The sequence below is a fragment of the Gopherus flavomarginatus genome, chromosome 5 (genome assembly GCF_025201925.1).
Source record: "Gopherus flavomarginatus isolate rGopFla2 chromosome 5, rGopFla2.mat.asm, whole genome shotgun sequence".
Lineage (NCBI taxonomy): Eukaryota > Metazoa > Chordata > Testudines > Testudinidae > Gopherus > Gopherus flavomarginatus.
This window is the reverse complement of record NC_066621.1, coordinates 48,452,664-48,472,315: the sequence shown is the minus strand read 5'-3', so window position 1 is coordinate 48,472,315 and position 19,652 is coordinate 48,452,664. Positions and strand designations below refer to the sequence as shown.

The 19,652-nt window shown below is 41.1% G+C and overlaps 1 protein-coding gene across 8 annotated transcripts in view; it reads right to left on the bottom strand.

The window, feature by feature from the left end:
• The window catches only part of AP2A2 (adaptor related protein complex 2 subunit alpha 2), a 90,164-nt gene that overhangs the window by 22,715 nt on the left and 47,797 nt on the right, over positions 1-19,652 (bottom strand). For 3 of the 8 annotated variants that reach the window (XM_050952837.1, XM_050952836.1, XM_050952838.1), the window contains exons 6-14: positions 18,741-18,842; positions 16,241-16,349; positions 15,874-16,024; positions 14,206-14,374; positions 12,946-13,083; positions 11,481-11,663; positions 8,784-8,881; positions 8,364-8,595; positions 5,582-5,755 (exon numbers count right to left, since the gene is read on the bottom strand). In XM_050952837.1, the coding sequence (XP_050808794.1) occupies positions 5,582-5,755; positions 8,364-8,595; positions 8,784-8,881; positions 11,481-11,663; positions 12,946-13,083; positions 14,206-14,374; positions 15,874-16,024; positions 16,241-16,349; positions 18,741-18,842 (1,356 nt within the window). Of the gene's footprint in view, positions 1-1,007; positions 1,158-5,581; positions 5,756-8,363; positions 8,596-8,783; positions 8,882-11,480; positions 11,664-12,945; positions 13,084-14,205; positions 14,375-15,873; positions 16,025-16,240; positions 16,350-18,740; positions 18,843-19,652 lie in introns of all 8 variants that reach the window. The other 5 variants (XM_050952832.1, XM_050952834.1, XM_050952835.1 and 2 more) reach the window with 3 other exon arrangements.

The following is a 19,652-nucleotide window of genomic DNA, read 5'->3' as shown; positions in this document are numbered from 1 at the left end:
TTTGGGTACCCAAGTTGAGACACCTTAAAAGGTGTCTCTGTTTAGTGTGGCTCTCGCTTTGAGAATTATGTTAGGTCAGGCATCTTACGTTGGGTACCACCCCTCAAAAATATATTTAAAAAAAAACCAAGGCCAATATAGATCTGTAGTCACAAGAGGTCTTCTAAATCCACTATGAAAAGCTAACTGGTTGAAGAAGTGTGCTGCAAATTAAACTCCCATTATAGGTAAAGATGAAGTTAAGGAAAAATTTCCATGTTATTGCTGCTCTTTAGAGATTAAAACAAACAAAAAAAACCACATGTTAAAATTTGAAGGGAATTAACATGATCAACAGAAAAATTAATATCAATGCTATGCTAAAGACATGCGTGCAAAGCATTTATTGGCTTGGGTTAAATGTTTACTACTTCCCTCAAGGGAAGAAAAGCAGCAAGTGACTGTAAATTAGTATTAGGTATATACTAATGGGGGTGGAGGGACAGCAGAGTAGGATCCTGCCTTACTGGGAATTCTGAAATATCCAAATGCACTTATGTCAAAAGGAAATTACAATTACCAAACAATAGAGGTAGCCTAGCAATGCCAAGGTTTTAAATTATTGCGCAAATCTCACCCTGCAAGAGAACAGAAGGTCTTGAATGGGATGGACTCTAGTCTGATGACATTTCTAGTATTTGCAGAGTAGCTAAGAGGGAAACCCATGAAAGTATAGCAACATCTATCAGGTAATGGAGAGCAGGGGAACATGAGAAATTACAGCAACAGGAGGATTTAGAAACAATTCACTATAGTATCTGATTATTCATGAAAAGTTTGAATTTCTTAGTTGACTGTATATCAGTGTTTAAGACGACTGGATATTTAACTGAAATAGGCATGCATGTTAATAATTCACTCCCAAACCACTTCCCAAAGTAGCGCAGGCCTTGTCATGAATAATTGCAAGCACCAAAAAGCAAAAAAGTTTTAAGACTTCATGCCTGCAACAGGACTAATCAAAAGACCTTAGAAGTGAAGAATCCTTTAAACAAAGGAGGAACTCCTGTCTGAAGGTTGTGGATGGCTAAATGAGAAGAATTCAGACGAGAAGGGCGAGGTCTGGGCCCAATAACTAGTTCAGCCAGTGAGCCCTGAAGTGGAGAATCAGGCAAGGCCTTCAAACAGTATGCAGAAAAAAAAGGAATTAAAAAAAAAAAAATCAAATAATCAGTAACAAAACCAAGAATTGTGTGTGCTCCACTATTCGCATGTGCTTAACTATGCATCCAAATATCAGAGCTGCAGCAGATTTGGTATTGCACACTTAAGTTAAAACAACAAGGAGCCCGGTGGCACCTTAAAGACTAACATTTATTTGGGCATAAGCTTTCATAGGTAAAACCCCCTAATTCTTCAGATGTACAAAGAGAAAATTACAAATACAGGCATAGATACAGACATAGATGTGCCAGTATATCTATGTCTGTATCTGTAATTTTCATTCCATGCATCTGAAGAATTGGGGGGGGTTTACCCAAGAAAGCTTATGCCCAAATAAATCTGTTAGTCTTTACGGTGCCACTAGACTCCTCGTTGTTTTTGTGGCTACAGACTAACACAACTACCCCTCTGATATTTCACACTTAATTTAGGTGCAGATGCTTATTTATGTCTACACTAGAATCACACCCAAAAAGTGTTTCAGAAGGTAACAGGTTCCCCCTCATTCTATATTTCCATGCAATAAGAAATAAGTGAAGCTCTTCTCTGGATAGTGCGGCATAAACTGAAGTTAGTTGATTAGGAAGATGCTGTTTGGAAAAGCCGGTTACTCACCTTTGTAACTGTTGTTCTTTGAGATGTGTTGCTCATATCCATTCCAATTAGGTGTGCGTGCGCTGCGTGCACGATCGTTGGAAGATTTTTACTCTAGCAACACTCGGTGGGTCGGTTGAGGTGCCCCCTGGAGTGGCGCCCTTATGGTGCCAGATATATGCCCCTGCCGACCAGTGCCCACTCAGTTCCTTCTTGCCGGCTACTCTCACAGAGGGGAAGGAGGGTGGGTTTGGAATGGATATGAGCAATACATCTCGAAGATCAACCGTTATAAAGGTGAGTAACCATCTTTTCTTCGAGTGCTTGCTCATATCAATTCCAATTAGGTGACTCCCAAGCCTTACCTTGAGGTGGTGGGGTCTGAGTGAGAAGTTGTGGAGCGAAGGACCACTGAACCAAATGCCACATCTTCCCTGGACTGCTGTACTATGGCATACTGGGAAGCAAAGGTATGTATCGATGACCAAGTCGCTGCCCTACAGATCTCCTGTATGGGTACATGAGCCAGGAAGGCAGAAGACGAAGATTGAGCCAGAGTGGAGTGGGCGGTCAGGTGTGTAGCTGGGACACCAGCTAAGTCACAGCACACATGGATACATGATGTAATCCAGGACGAGATGCGTTGGGTGGATACCGGGAGGCCCTTCATCCGGTCTGCCACAGCTGCGAACAGCTGGGTCATCTTTCTAAAAGGGTTTCGTTCGCTCAATGTAAAAAGCGAGGGCCCTGTGAACATCCAGGGAGTGCAGATGTTGTTCCTGTCAAGAATCGTGCAGTTTTGGATAAAAAACTGGAAGGAAGATGTCTTGGTTGACATGGAAGGCAGACACCACCTTAGGAAGGAAGGTAGGGTGTGGTCGCAGCTGTACTTTGTCCTTAAAAAACACCATATACGGTGGTTCCGATGTGAGAGTTCTAAGCTCTGATACACATCTCACCGAAGTGATAGCTATGAGGAAGGCTGTCTTCCAGGAAACATACAGGAACGAGCAGGTAGCCATGAGGTCGAAGGGGCCACCATGAGCCTGGAGAGGACCAGGTTGAGGTCCCATGTAGGAGCTGGCTGTCTAATTTGTGGAAACAAAAGGACCACTGTGGAGGTTCCTGGCCCAGGTATTGGCCTTCTTCCTGCCACTGGCCTGCATTGCTCTCACCCTGGTCCTGGGCATGGAAGCCACCTTGTGAGTGTAACAATGCAGAAATGGAGCAGGACGGCCAAGGCTGTGCTGTACAGGATGGTACAGAGTCCCTCGGTGCCGGAGACCGGAGGCGTGATGCGGAGTGGTACCGAGAGGGTGAATGGTGCCTGCGGGCATAGCAGTACCGTGAGCCTGATCTGGATCTTGGAGACCTCAGACGAGATCGGCCCCAGGACCAGTGCTGAGAGTCTGATAGGTACCGGACGTATCATGATTCAGATCTCCTCAAGTCTGAATGGCGGCACGAGTGCGACCGTCGCAGAGAACAAGATCGCTGCTGGGACTGCGAGCAGCACCTAGACGTGTGCCGGGATGATGACTGGGACCAGGAACAGTGCTGTCCTGCTTCGCTGGGCGGTTGCATCAGGGACGGCTTCCCTTTTGACAGGAATGTCCTCACAGGCGATGTCGGGGGCTGCTGAAAAACCGGCTCCATGAGCACGATCAAGTCCTGTGCTGTTGAGAAGGTCTCTAGTGTAGAAGGCAGTCCCAGCTCAACCACTGTGCGTACCAGGGAGCTCACAAGCACCGGACTCGATGGCCCTTGCGGTGCTGGAGTCTACAGTGCAGGAGCCGTTAATTGGCCCATGCACTCCGGCAACGGACGCGGCTCTGGCTGCGGTGCGGGAGGCACTGGCAGATGGTGAGACAACGAGCTGGAAGCAGCTGGCAACTGCTTGGAATGTTTCTTCCTTTGACTCGGAAACAGGGACCAGTGCAGTGGGGGTGGAGGACTGTGAAGATCTGGCGCGTGTCTTTCAACGAGTCCGAATGCAGTGCCAGATCAGTCGGTGCCGCAGGGGCACTCCACACCAAGGATGACAGCGCTGGATCCCGTGAAGTGGAAGGGACCGAGGTAAGTGCCTCCTCCATGAGGAGCTGTTTCAATCTAGAGTCACGCTCCTTTCTGGTCCTTGGCTTGAAGGCCTCGCAAATGTGGCAAGTGTCTGCTTAGTGGGATTCCCCTAGACACCTTAGGCAGGAGTCATGGGGGTCTCCCTTCAGCATTGCCTCAGGCAAGCCGAGCAGGGTTTGAAACCTGGAGACCCCGGCATGGGCCTATGCACCGGGCCGGCGGGGGGGGGGGGGAAGGTCCCAGCTCCCTTTCAGAAACTAAACTAAACTACACTACACTACCTACAACTGTAAACAATTATTATTAACAACTACTTATCACTAATGAGAACTATTAACACAGACTAAAGACAAATGCTAGGGAAGGTGGAGAACAGCTAGCTGCACTCCACAATTCCAATGACAGTCACGGGCCACACGTGGTAAGAAGGAACTGAGGGGGTGCTGGGTCAGCAGGGGCATATATCCGGTGCCATAAGGGCGCCACTCCAGGGTGCACCACAGATGACCCACCAAGAGTTGCTAGGGTAAAAATCTTCCAATGATTGTGCACATAGAGCACGCACACCTAATTGGAATCGATATGAACAAGACCTCTAAGAACCTCTCCCTACCATGCACTCCTCCCTAATAATGCAGTATGAAACACTACACTGTGGAAGAAACAGTATGCAAGAAGGTTGGCTTAATATCCATTCAGAAGAAAATGGAGGACATCATCATCTTGGGATGAAAAACTTGGATCACTAACTTTCAAATACAGTGGTACAGTGTATCGTTCACTATAAAAAAGTTCAATAGGGAAAGCATAGTATCTTTGCTAAATCTAAAAGGAGAAGCATTTAAAAAGATGGGCACAGAATGTGTTATAAGGCTAAGAACAGAATGTTAAGAAGCTTAGAAAATTAATCCTAATAGTTACAGATTTTGGTTTTGCTTTTAGTTACAAGAGATAATGAATCTCATCCTAGTCAGTCAAGTAGACAGCACTCCATCACAAAACCACCTTGCAATTCAGCATAATTTGGAGATACAGATCAGGAAAAGCCCAGGACTGAGGTTGTTTACACTTAAAACGTGCACCAATTTAACTCAAGTTATGACTTTATATAAATGAATATAAGTAAGGGTTAAATCAGTTTAAAGTACATCCAAGTTAAATTACATTAAGTGCAGCAGTGTCCTGAACGCTTTGAAACAGAAAAATAAACTGGTAAAAGTCAATCTGTACTAGAGAAAATTAGAACATCTAGCTTAAAATGTTTCACAGAACTACATTACAGATAATTAGCCTCTAAGAGTGTTAATGAAGTTGATTATTCAAACATGCTTTGTCCAAAATTTATCCCACGAATGAGAAAATGTCAACCTTTTCTTTTCAAAATGTTACTTTGAAACTGTTAAAATATCTTTAACTATACACAGATTATCAAAAGCACACAGTCTTGGTCTAATTGCTCCCCCCCCCCTCCCCAGACTTCAACTTCTGCAAATTCTACCGGCTACTTCCCTCATCTTTGGAATTAAAATACTGCTTTTCCAGCTACTTTATACAAACATCAGGAGCCTCAAATTTAAGAAACACTGAATGTACAATACAAGTCAATGAACAAGCAAAATGTAAGCACTCTCTTCATTTCCCTCCTAGAAAATCATAATTGGTATTAGATTGGTTATCACAAGTGGTATAATTACTTAAAGAAACATACCACAGTACTGGCATTAACAGGGGTGGATTCAGTGCCTCCATTCACATCAGAGTTCCTCTCCTTTTTGATCTCTTCTAGGTCAGTAACTGTGCCAGGACCTTTCTTCTTCTTCAGCTTAGCCAGAATGGATGACTCCCTCTCTGGAAATGGAGGCATTTCTTCTAGCACAGTTGCCTTGCCATGAAATAAGCTAATATTAGTTTTCAATACAACACACACGTCTTCAGACAGGTAGACACTTGCAAGAAAACAGATCACCCCAACCTTTCGAAGGATACACCACTATAGCATTGTTTCTTGTGGCAGAGTACAGAAATCCACCACCTATGCAATAGCTCTGCTATAGTTAAGGTTGAGAGTTGCTTACTGTTTAAAAGAATTAAGTGCTTTAAAGCCATAAGCTGACTCTGATTGTTTTATTTGCTGTGCCTCATGGGGATGCATAATAGGTAGGGTTTATGGTCCAAATTTAGGGTCATCTGAGCAAGCGATTCCTGAGATGCAATCCCCTTAAAAAAAAAAACCAGTAATTTTTATAAAATCACCTGGTTTTGATCCTTCCCAAACTGATATCACCCCTTGGGATTTATCTCAGTAGTGCAGAGCACCCATGTGCCTTTGGAGAAGCAGTAGAGAGTTATTAAGTTTAGAGCTCCAGGTCAAGTTGACCTAAACTGATAAAACAGCGAAATACACACATGCAGCAAGACTAGAGGGTTTGCAGGTTGTCTGTCATCACAGTAATTGCGTGGCTCAAGGTGACATGCTATGGACATTGTATCTAAGCAACACGCATGCACTGTGAGTTCAAGGCCTATTTTGTGGTAATTTCTGGAGAATCTGTGTTACGTAAGTTAGTTGTTCTTTGCCTGCATTTTATGGAGGCTCCTTTTTGAAGCTTTGTTCTGGTTTAAGAGATTTTAAAGTGCTCCAAAATCCACATGCAGATTCTGGCTTTACTTTAGGAGCATTCAATGAAATGAGCACTAGTGATATAGAAGATAAAGACTGTGCAGTAAGCATTTGGAGTAATGTAACCATCATGACTTATGCATATATGGCTGCCCAGCTGTGAAGGCAGAGCGGAGAGTGGCGGCTGCTGGACAGGTGCCCAGTTGTGAAGGAAGTGCCACTGCAAGCAGCAGCACAGAAAAAGGATGGCATAGCCACCTTTACTTTTATGATGCTGCTGGCAGTGGTGTTGCCTTCAGAGGGGCATGCCCGGCCAGCAGCCACCACTATCCAGTTGCTCCTTTCTGAAGGCTGAGTGGTTTCTCGCCCCGTACTCCCAAAGAATACATTCCATGGCCCCAGTTTGAGAACCTCTTCTGCAGGTAGTCCACCTCCCCAAGAGACAGTAGCTAGGTAGACTGAAGAATTCTTCCACTGACCTAGTACTGTCTACATTAATTGCATCTCTCAGGATGTGGGTTTTCACTTCCCTGAGAGAGGCAGCAACGCTGATGTAACTTTTCAGTGTAGACCACCCCTTAGTGTAAGGAATCATCCAAACACTGATTTTTAAAACCAGTTCAATGTCTAGAGCTTTGATGAAGAATTGGGTTTCTGAAAATATTTTTACTATGATACTTCAGTGAAATTCCATGCCTCTAACTGTTGCTCTTTAAGAGCTCAAAAATGTTGACAGAGCAGAAAGGGAAAAAAAACCACACACACAAACACACACGGAATTTATCTGCCTAAAAACTTGACACAGCATTAAGGTTGCCTGGCGCTGCTTCACGCCATTCTAGGACATCAAGTTCAGCTACACTGAAAGCTCTGAAAATTAAGAAAACACAGAGTTAAGATATACACTACCCCTTCAAAGCAACATTAACTCTGAATAATTCCTCAATATGCCACAACACATACCACCACTATACCCTTAGAGATGTTACCCAACAGTCTGGGAACAGATCATAAGCACTCTAAGACAAAGTTTAACACCTTCTCTTTGCTGAGGCAAAACTCTGGTTTAGATCAAGCATGGCATAACATGAGCTACCTACACATGGCCTGCACTCAGAGGTCACTCCCCACAAATCGCCCCAGTCTTGCTAAATGTTACCACTCCTTCACCTTTGTCAGGAGGATTACATCACTTACATCTCATTTAGTCATGGAGACTTGTATGTCAGAAGACTGCTGACAAAACCCCATGACAAAACTTCTGTGCATCATTACTGACACAACCTAAAGAGCTCAAATCTGAAAATAGTCATACTTAACTCCTGAAGATAAACATGCAGCTCTCTTCATCTTACCATAGCACTCTGTCAACCTGCTCCAACTAATCCCTCCACCATTCAAAACAGCTACACCTAACAATGAACACTGTTGCAGTACATGCAGATAAATGCTGCAATTCATATCAGTGGACCATAACAGATTGACACTTTACCATAGCCCTCTTCAGGTCTACCTACTATAGCTCCACTTTTCGTGAACCATTCAAATGACTACTGCCAGAGCCAAGGAGCAGAGTTAAAGCTGGGCTGTCAGGGTGCCATGCATCTTAACTCTATTCTATTTCTATTTGCATTATCTGTTCAGGTTTTGATTTTCAGAAGTTTGGAATGCAGCAGAACTCGATCGTCTGGAATGGCATAAGACAGTACTGGGCAACCATAACTTCATCTTAAAGTTCTGGGCAGTCCATTTACTAAGCAACATCCACTAAAACATTTAAGTAGAATCCTGCCCAGACAGAGGACCTAGAATTGTATTTGATAGTCACCCACTTGCAAAGACTTTTCCATATTTAACTCTATGTACCTACCAAGATATCAGTACTAGCAATGGTACTGAGCCTCAGGTATTCAACTGCTCTCTGCTGTAGCTCAACATCAGCATTCTTCAGCTGACTGTCACTGCGCAGTACGTCTTGAATGGTAGTTTTGATTTCTGGAAATAGGTTCACGAACTTGATGTAGGTAGACAGAAGCAGTGCACGGGTGGGGACACTACACAGATGAAACTTGGAGTGCAGCAAGTTGAACTGAATCAGAGGACTTAAGGGGAAAAAAATACAGTTTCTTCAGTTTTCCTGATATCATAATACATATGCATTAATTAATAACAACAGTTCAACACTCAGCTGTATGTGACCATAATATTTGAGAGAACCAGAAGAATTCATTGTAAGATTCCATGATAAACAATTATAGTATTTTAAGTGGTCTGTTTTAGGTGTTCTTACCTGGATCTTGGGTCACCAGCTATTAGATTTCCAAATTCTCCCAGGATGTAGCCACCTACTTTTACCAGATTTTCATGGCATGCTGGTGCCTGAAGGGCCTGTAAAAGACCATTCAGTTAAAACCATTGGATAAATAATTTAATCAAAGATCAATGACCAAAAGAAAGGACTGTTATTCTACTCTAGGTGATATCACTACAGCGATGCTACATTGCTCTGCAACTTGTAGGGAAAAAGGTTCTCAAGCATGAACCACAAAACACTTGCACGGGTCTGCAAAGAGCTGCCAGGTCACATTATCTCCTATGAGCAGAAAGTGGAATATGCATATGTAAGCAGTACATACCAAAAAAAAAAAAAAATAGCAATGGGGCAAAGAAAAGTTATTGACTGGTAATTCTGTTAGTTTCCTGTTCTCCCATCCTACAATAGTGAATTATAGGATAGTGTTCTACAGTGCCACCTACTGGGAAGAAAGGAACTCAAAAATTGTGAAAGTTCTCATCTGTGAATGAAGGCTTCTCTAGTTAAATGGCCTCTAAAACTCAAGATGAGGCATATCAGCTTAAGTGCGATCTCAAACCCACCCAAAAATATTAAATTAATCTGTAACCTTTCCCTTGTTACAGTCTTAAAACAGTTGCTCAGCTTCTTCTGAACTCAAGAACATGCTCAATATCCCAACAAGAGCAGCACTGTGTCATAAGGATAAGGGTGAATATACTAGTTTGTAAAAGGGGAATCCAGTATTTCTCTTTGGAATGAATCCCCAAGGATGCTGAAAATCCATCTTTCTGGAAAGAAAGGTGGGCAAGAATAAAGGGAAAAGTTCAACTACCTCATTTGGACAAGATCACAGCAATAAAGCAGAACTCAAACAGGACACCCATCAGAACCTGCAGGATGATGGTCATATCCCATTAAGGTATCACTGAATGCATAGAGGATCTTTGAGATTGTTCTTGAAATTCATCTATGAAATCCCAGCATACTGGAGTTAGCGAGACAAGGCAGCAGGATCCCTGGTGTCACAGTAAGTGATGAAGATCTTCCAGATCTGAGACTAAGTGTGGGGCAAAGCCAAAAGGTGGTTGCAGAACACAGGTCTGAGAAATAACAAGTCTGGAATCTCAGGCAACATTCACTGGGAGCAGGGGGTAATCACTAAGCTGATCAGGTTTAAAATCCAGTAGCAACTGAGTCACTACAGTGCCAGTGAAATCATAACTGCCATTTAAGCATCTCATCTCAACACTCACCAGGAGGTGAGAGTTACAGTATCTGATACAAAAGTCAGCATGAAGGGGTGGTGCTCAGCCCTCAGGCTGGAAGCTGCCTCAGACTTCACTTCTGTCTTTATTTTTTACATAATTTCATGGAGCTCTGACAGGACAGCAAGAATACAAGGAGACACAGGAGGACAGCAGGAAAGAACGTGAAAAATCTATGCTTCTAGGCTGAGGAGGCAAAGAAAGCTGCGAGACATCTGTCTGCGGCATATGTAATTTGGGGTGCAAGTTCATGACTGTCACCTTGCTTCCAAGCAGGCAGCACCCTAATGCTGTGTCCCGTACTTCACTCTCATAGAATGGAATAGGTGAGGTACAACAATGAACACAATATTTCTGAAAACCAAAAAAAGCAATTCATCCCATTTCTGTATGTGTGATCTGACTATGTAAAAAAGGGACAAGAGGTCGATACCATCTAATACTGAGGTGGGCAAAGTACAGCCTGCAGGCCACATCCAGCCAGCAGGACCCTCCTGCCTGGCCCCTGAGCTCTTGGCCCGGGAGGCTAGTCCCTGACCCCTCCCCTGCTGTTCCCCCTCTCCCGCAGCCTCAGCGCACCACGCCGCTGGCGCAATGCTCTGGGCAGCTGGGCAAAGCCCGGTCTCACCCGATGCTCTGTGCTGTGTGGCTGGCTCCAGCCGGGCAGCACGGCTGTAGCACCACCAGCCATCAGTGCTCCAGGCAGTGCAGTAAGGGGGCAGGAAGCAGGTGTGGGAGTTGGATAGGATAAAGGGCAGAGGAGTGGATGGGGCGGCAGGGAACGAGGGGGTTGGCCGTCAGGGGGCAAGAAGCCGGGAGGGGTGTAGGGGGCAGGGACTGGGCCACGCCTGGCTCTTCAGGGAAGCACAGCCTCCCCTAACCAGCCCTCCACAAAATTTCTGAAATCTAATGCAGCCCTCAGGCCAAAAAGTTTGCCCGCCCCTGATCAAATATAATGGAGGAAATCAGCTGTTTGTTTTAAAAAACTTGCTGAAGTCTCACTTTTACTAGATATAACCTTCATAAAATACCTTCGGAAGTACTATGATTAAAGAGTATGGACTATCAATATCACCAGAAAGGTATTTGTAAAACCCACTTTGAAAACAGAAGCTTCCGAAGTAACAAATCCTCCAGGTCTTGTGGCATTACCTATGAAAACCAGGGGAAAACCAAATCAGAAATAGGTTTCCCACTGACTTTGGTCTCTGGCAAGACTATCCACTGATTCAAGATATAAAGGTTCAGCAGTGCGCAACTGAAGTCATTCTTCTCTTTCAAGTCCTGCTATTTAATTGCCATCAACATATCAGGGGAATGGCTAATAAGAATACGGTTTTTAATTGGATAATATTGTGCAGTTTGCACTCCCATACAGAAACATAGGGTCTTTCCATCTTGGAAGTGTAAAAACTGTCATTCTTACCTCAAAGACTGTCTTTGCTGCATATCCTTGCACATCGTCCCTGTTAATCACAATCTGAATAACTCTGTACCACACCTCTTCACTGACGTAGTCCCCAGCAATACGAATCAAATTCAAGATTGTATCCACATACCAGGTATAATCCACTGCATACTTCTCAGCTAGAATTGCAACCTTCAGCACCTTAGCAAAACAAAACACTGAAATAAATCTAAGGAAACCTGCAATGAATGGGTATCTTTAGCTAAAAGGCATGTTTCAAGCAAAGAAGTTACTGTGAAGCGCTGTTCACTGAAATAAGTGTTGAGTCGAGGAGGAATGTAGAAAACACAGTATCTGATGACAGGGTTCCAGAAATCCTTGCTCATATAAAACCTTTATTGATGTTAGTGTCAGTTTTTTCCTGAATATACACTTGGGGCCTTAGTGAAGGCAGGCTAAATAATGTAGAAAAATATAGTTAAGATTTGAACCATTTAAGACCTGTGGATCTGAAAGTCAGAGCGCATTTGTTTTTACACACAGCAGCCTGGAGACCACCTGATACACCCCAATCTAGATGAGATATCTATAACAGCATTTGTTGAGAGAAGAGTAAACAAGTTAAAGCAGACTATAGTATCTTTGAGCTGTATAATTAATAAATCAATGAAGGTTGCTGACAGAATAAGACAGTACGAGAAGTGAGATCTTTGATCAATTTAAGCTAGCCAATTAAGGATTCTTGATCAGAGAACTCAATTTGTTGCAGTTGTACAGAGTAAAAAATATTCCCAGATTACTGGCATATAAAACATGCTAAATCTCTGGTAAAGCCTTAAAGGGTTATAGCTGTTGAGTAGGTTCTGGGGGCCAATATTTAATACTACATCAGGTACCAAAGAATAGACATTTCAATTACTAATCTTCACTCAAATCTTGCCAGCATGTTTAGGGTGCCAAGAAAATATACCTGAGCACTTCCCCTCCACTTTAACTCTCACCTCATATAAAGTATTGATTTCCAAGAAGTACTCAGGATTGAAAGACAGTTCTATGTTTTGCAACAATTAGAGTATTACATACAGACATACTTCACAAATTAGCACTTTGATTTAATCACACTAAGTTTTTAAACAAACTAGGAGTTCTGCTGTACATCATACAATTTAAACACTAATCTAACAAATACAAATCTTGAGGCCAGTGAGGGAAATTTGACAGTATAGTATGTAGTACTGTGAGATCCAGAATCTGAGAATAAAGTTTCATTTTTAATATCACACTCCTCCTAAGAACACCACACATAATTCTAACAATAAAAAGCTGAATTACTAGACTACAGCCACCTTTCACGTCACACTTTTTAAATTTTGGCTACCTTGAAAATATCTTTACTAGAGAGTGATTACACAACATCCATCAGCATGCTGTTTTTTTCAACACAGGTTAATTGAGATTGGCAAAGGGGGCACAAATAACTCACAATTTCTTCTCTAATGGAATAATCAGCAGTCTCCAAGTAGTTTAGCATTTCAGCCACAATCTGCTGGGCATTGCTTCGGTCACACATGGCATACAGGAGGTCTACTGCTCTTTGTCTTACACTCACATCCCTTTCGGTCTGTAAGAGAAGTCATAACGTTCACTCAAAGTAGAAGTTCTATGGAAAATCATGTGACAGGCACGAGAATCCAATAATTAACTCAGTTCTCATTTGCAATTTACATAATTTACTGAAGACACACAGCTTCCATATTGAACACTGAATTACTGTTATGGATTGACTGTAATGATTGCCAGTTATCTGTGTTATTCCTACAGAGGTACTATGCGAGTTCATTCTGCAACCAAGAACCTAGGAGTACACTGTATTTCCAGTACTATAAGCTGCTTGCTTCATTCCCACCTCCATCATGCATCTAGGGAAAGGATTAGCCAAGGCCTATTTATTTATTTTGGGCAAGAGTTACTGTGTACAAGTTATTTCACAGTTGGTGCACTTTGTTTTTCTACTGTATATTTTAAAATCTGGAGAAGTGCCTGGAGAACAGGAAAGGCACTTAGTATAAAATGACGTATCAAACCAGTACCCTACCAAGTAAAGCAGAGATAGTACTGGCCCATTTAACCCTTATGGTCTATTACCTTTTTGTACAGAACTATGCATTTGCCACCTTATGGGACACTAACAAGCATTACTACAATTGTCAAGTTGTCAGAACAAAGGGGAAATTAACTAGCTATCTGGAGGTTTTAAAGCAGACATTCAGCATTAATGGATGTTGCACTTAAATGCATTAAAAGCCCCTTATGAATCTAGAAGAAAATTAATAAATACACTTCAGAGGTGCTACTGGACAAGAAAGTGAAGAAATCAAGATATCTGATAAACAATTCTGTACTGTGTTCTGAATCTGTCACCCCCATGTTAAATTCATTAGCGGGTTTTTAATCAGTGAATGTCTGAATTGCAATTGTGCCTCAAACCCCACTATTCTAGGCACAACTGCAGTTCAAACATCCATCCACTGAAAAACCTTGAAGAATGTACAGTACAGGCTACTGTTTCCTTCCTTTTTAAGTCTTGTCTCCTGACATTTGAATGTTGTTATAATGTGGCTTAAGAAAGGAAACTTATGACACGACTACTCTGAGAAGTAAGAACACTGATGAGCTTAGCAAAAGGGCAGAGTCAAAACTGATGCAGAACATATGCCAGAATTTTTAAACGCTTGATATTTACCTTCAATGCATTGATAACTGTTTCTATATGAGTTTTTACGGCTTCATGGGAAAATTCAGAGCTGGCAAGCGTGCACATGCTTTCCAGTGCTAGATAACGCAGATTAGTTTCACGGTGCTGCAAGAACTGACCTAGTTGGTTACAGGCACGGACTAGCAGGTTTGGCTCACTGCACAGAACAGGAGAGAAAGTGAAAGAGGGTAAAAAGCAACAAATTAGAAAAATATTATAAGAACACTAGGTAATTACTCCACAAGAGTAGTGTGCATCAGAATTGGCTTTATTATAAAGGAATAAGAATTAAACTGAAACTACTCAATTGTCCCTATGGAGACAGTTAGTGCACATCTAAATATTAGAGGAGATAATTAAGTTTTCATATATTGTAAACATTCATAGCCTCTCTCTAAATTACAGAAGTGGATTAAGACTAGAAACAGGGCCCAGATCCACCAACTCAGGGGCTATTTCTCAAACACCAAAACAATCAATTCTCTGGTGCAACATTCCAAGTATTGTTCCAACTGAAGTATGTCCAGCTGCCCCCAACTAAGGCATGTAATTCTCTGCATCATGCAGATGAATGCAGGGCTGACAGATACATTTCTTCTCCCATTCATTACCAGATGATTAAAAACAGTTTTCCTCCATCATGGAGGCATCCTGTACAATTTCCACATTTAAAAAATATCAAACCTGTATTTTATTGTAATGGTGAGTAAATATGGAACACAGGATCCCAGGAGGCTACACAGGGCTGCTCAGGCCACCATCAAAGCATAACCCTGATAGATACATCTTGGTATTAAAGCAGAAACCTATGTAGTTTTATTGCCAGATAAAGAAGAAGTTTATCCAAGATACAACCCAGCCCACATGGTGTGAAGCATTGTTGGCCCCCAAGCAGTTATTTAGTTTTTAAATTAAGTACAAATTACGTACCTGAAATTGACTGAAGAAATTAAGTATAGTATAGCATAAACAGTCAAGACTCCATATAGATATTCTTGCAATTTGGTGTTATTAGAATGGATTTTCATGTATACTAGGACTCAGAAATTGTAGACCTGCTGTAGCTGCTTGGAATTTTAGCATTTTAGCAGTAGCAAAGACAGCTAAAAAGGTGAATACAAGACTTTGCTTCCACTATGGATAATACAGACTCAGCTTGTACAAGCTGAATAGTGTTTTTCAGCACTACATTGTTATACATTGTTCAAATGCGAACAGGAAGCAAAAAGCTAACATGATGGCCCATTTTGAAGACAAAACCGTTCTCAAGCAAGTGAGCATGCAATATCTGTGTGAAGTCAGTTTAAGCATTAGTCTAACATCAAACTGAGTGGACTTCAAAAATAATTTTATTTTTATTTTTTCAGGTTTACAAGATAACCCTACAAGTATGCATTTACATGGAGAAAGCTATCCTCTTGCTCAATTAATATGATTTCATGTGTCCTTTGTACATATTATTTCAAGTGACCTGGGTTCGACTGTACTCTTTAAAATCTAAACTGAGATGTTATCATAAAATAGCAGGTTACAGGTAGTAACTTTCAGGAGATCATAATAGAAAATGAAACTGAATTTTATTAGAAGGTAAATTAATATTAAGGACAATGTCAAGCGTGGTAGCCTTAAGCATTGCTCTACAAGTAGTAGACTCACCTGTCATGGTGTATAATTAAGCTTATTGCCTCAAATAGCACAGCATTCTTTGCATTTGAGTGTTGCACTTTCTTAGATTTTGGTGGCTCTTGAGCTTTGTTAAGGATAGTTTCCAGGCATTCTGTGAGACGACCACGTACCGCAGCATCTTCTGGAGGAAACAAGACAAATTGTTGGACAACTTCATTTTGCTCAACACTACTGATTAAATACCCATCCTTGCCTTCAGATGAAGTTATTCCCCAATTGAAAAGAAAATTGTTGGTGTCAGCACTAAATTTACAGAAGAACTTATGGGTGGAATTAGAAGACTCCCTACATTGCATGGAATAGTGTTGGCAACTAATATGATTCTTTACCCCATTACCTGGAGGTGGATAGCACTGTAACAACCTCAAAAGCTTTACAGACAACCAAGGAGCAGGGACAAAATAATAGGTATAATCCTGGAGATCGGTTGATGCAGATGTCACAATCTGTAAAAATACAAATAATCAGCATCTGAATGACAGAAGTTCTTAAGATGATCGGACATTATGAAAATGTTCATTATTCATTTTAAGTACCAATACAATGTGCAAATAAATGTACAGCTAGACATAACGAATTTTAATAGTATATAAAAGTAAAGTATAAGTTTCATTTTTAGTAGGCTGAACAAATCACCCAATAAGGTTTAATGCGCAAATACAATAAATAATTCAAAAATCAATATACCTAAATAAGACATTGAAGAGTATCAGTTGTACCAATAGTAACCAATAACTCCACTAATTAGACATGTCTTATATTTAGTTTTATAGGACTAAAGAAACCTAATTTAATAAAGACTGAAAAGTGTTTGTTCAGAAACAAAACAGATGAGTGAGGAAAAAAGAATAAATCATGCACCCATCCACCAGCAGATGGTACAGATAGTGGCAAAGTGAATCCTTGATGGATTCATATGCTTCAGATTGATATCGCAAAAACAAAAACAATCAGCAGGGATTCTCTTCTTCATGATTTATTAATTTCATTTTGAGAGAATTATTTTAGGAAATTTTGAGGGGTTTTTTAGTTATTCAAAATTTAGGTTTTTCAGGGCTCTCTCTTTGTATAGAAAATAATCCTTGAAATGTTTCCTAGTCTACTTTAAAAGTAGTACTATTTAAAACAGAATTATGTTAAAATGTATTAGATAACCTCTAGCGCACACCAGCACGGTCTATACAGACTAATGAATGCACAACACAGACACTTTAGAAGTCCACATTACTGCTCTGTGTAGACAAGAACACATGTACATGTAAACATTTTTTGTATTTTTCAGGTGATTACTGGATAAACACCAATTTCTTTTTTTTTTTCCCCTGCATTTGTGGTGTTTTATCACTGTTCATCGATTAAAACCAAAAATCAGAAGCCTTCAATATCAGATACAGAAGTGCCTTGTGGAGTTCACGATCTCTAATGTTAGGATGAAAATCTCATACATTTTGCCACGAAAGTTTGTTCTGTAGGATCTTTTCTACTGTTTATAAAAATATTTTGAACCTATGTAGAACAAGATTTCTCTAGGTTCATTCACCATCGACAGCGAGGCTGGGAGACACAGGGAATTCAGATCGGGTGCAAAATTGACCTTTTGGTTGGTAACAGGAGGTCTGGAATCAGAGGCAACCATCTTAGGTGGCAGACAGATTGTGTATCTCAGTGAACCAAAATTGTCTCTGCTACACTGGTACTATTAATATCATCTTTTCACAGTACTGCCTGATCTTGTGTAAGACCCTCAGGAATAAACACAGAATTGGTGAGTTTGTATATATTGGGTCCTTGACCACCAGCTTAGAAAAGCAACCAAAAGGAAGTCTAGGATGATAAATCTCTCTAGAACAGAAGACCTAACACTTGTGTACTGTTATATATCAGAAACAGATCCATGCAATGGTAGCCGTAATCTAAGACGTCTTATTTGAGCGAGTCTCTGATCTCTCACTTGTGATTGGAAGTGAACTAGCCACTTAGCTCACCCCCTAAGCTCTTCTGCAGATGTAAGCATACTTGACATGTTTCTTTCTAGAGGTTGGGGTTTAGACCCAATGAAATGAAATGTGGCCAGTGAATCCTTCAGCAAATGAAGAGCATCCCTGTGCAAAGCCAGAGCTCCGAAGTGATGAAGCTCTTATTACTGCCATACCTCTTGATTATAAGGCAGTGTCTGCCGCACCCAATGCAGCTGTAGGCAGAGTTTGGCCACCAATAAACAATTGCCCCTCTTATATGTTGGAGACGGGTATTAACATTTGAGACGAGAACAAACCTGAAACAATGACTAAATAAATTAGCCAGCAATATTGGGAAGTTTACTGAAAGACTGTACAAATGGTGATCTAAAAACTGCCACGTTGGAGAGACAGAATTCCTGGCAATTCTTTTAGAGGAGTGGGTACTTAACTGGCTCAAAAGTCTGATGTATCTGCACATGATGTAATAGAATGGTTTTACAATATGAAGTTGGATGGACATGAAGGGGAAATAATTTGTAGTAAACACTAAAATAAAATATGTCACTTCTTACAGTTAAATTATGCACCAGTGGATTTCTTCATCTTTAAGGACATAGGTGACAAGAGAAAATGTTTATGGATGTTCAGTTCATCAGCAACAGACCAATAAAATATTAATGTAAGAAGGGCTATACAAGTACTTTGCAAATATGAATATTCAACAGAGATTGAAATCACTTGCAGACGCAATACAGCAAGTCTGTTTCAGAGCAGGCTATAACCCACGTCTGTTAATTCAGTCCAAGTGAATCTAATCTAGAAAGTTACACAGCCCTGGTTACGTTTCGCTACGGCCATTTAATAAGAGAGACTTACTCTGCTTAGCCTAGAGACAGCCAAAGATACTGAAGTTTTAAACTCTTCTGGGTTCTTCTGTGCCAAAGTAGTGATAAGACTAGTAGCAGCAGTAACCACACCCTGGAAGAAAACAGAATTACTAACGTTTTTGTTCAAATATCAAATTTTTTACATATGTAATTGTTTAAAAGCTTCAAATGAAATACGGCCATTTGTTATGTACCAGACACCCACATTTATCCTTAAGTTTAGTATCTTCTATAGTAAAAAGAACAGGAGTACTTGTGGCACCTTAGAGACTAACAAATTTATTTGAGCATCAGCTTTCGTGGGCTACAGCCCACTTCATCGGATGCATGTTGTGGAAAATACAGTAGGAAGATTGTGTTTGTGTGCGCATGCACGCACACACACACACACACAGAACATGAAACAATGGGTGTTACCATACGCCCTATAAGGAGAGTGATCAGTTAAGGTGAGCTATTATCATCAGGAGAGAAAAAGAACTGTTTGTAGTGGTAATGAAAATGGCCCATTTCCAGCAATTGACAAGGAAATGTAAGGAACTGTGAGGGAGAAAGAAGGGCAATAAGCATGAGGTTACTCTAAATCTTCTATAGTGTACACTATTAAGCCTAAAAGCCAAAATCCAGTTTACACTAATCCACAGTTGTAAGTGATACCTTAAAATAAGCTAGCTGGCTTTTGTCAATTTTTTCCCAAGCAGAAAAAGGAAGGATAGTGAGACTTCTTGGATATTCCCTCTTATCCACAATTTCTCCACTACACAGCCCCAGAATTGGTAACCCTCCTTTTGGCCAAAAGCTGAAATGATTACTACTGCATGACACATTTGCTGTGTTTTCAGTGGTATGCTACACTATGCCTTGCTTGCATTGATGGTGCGCCACATTTTTATTAAGGAAG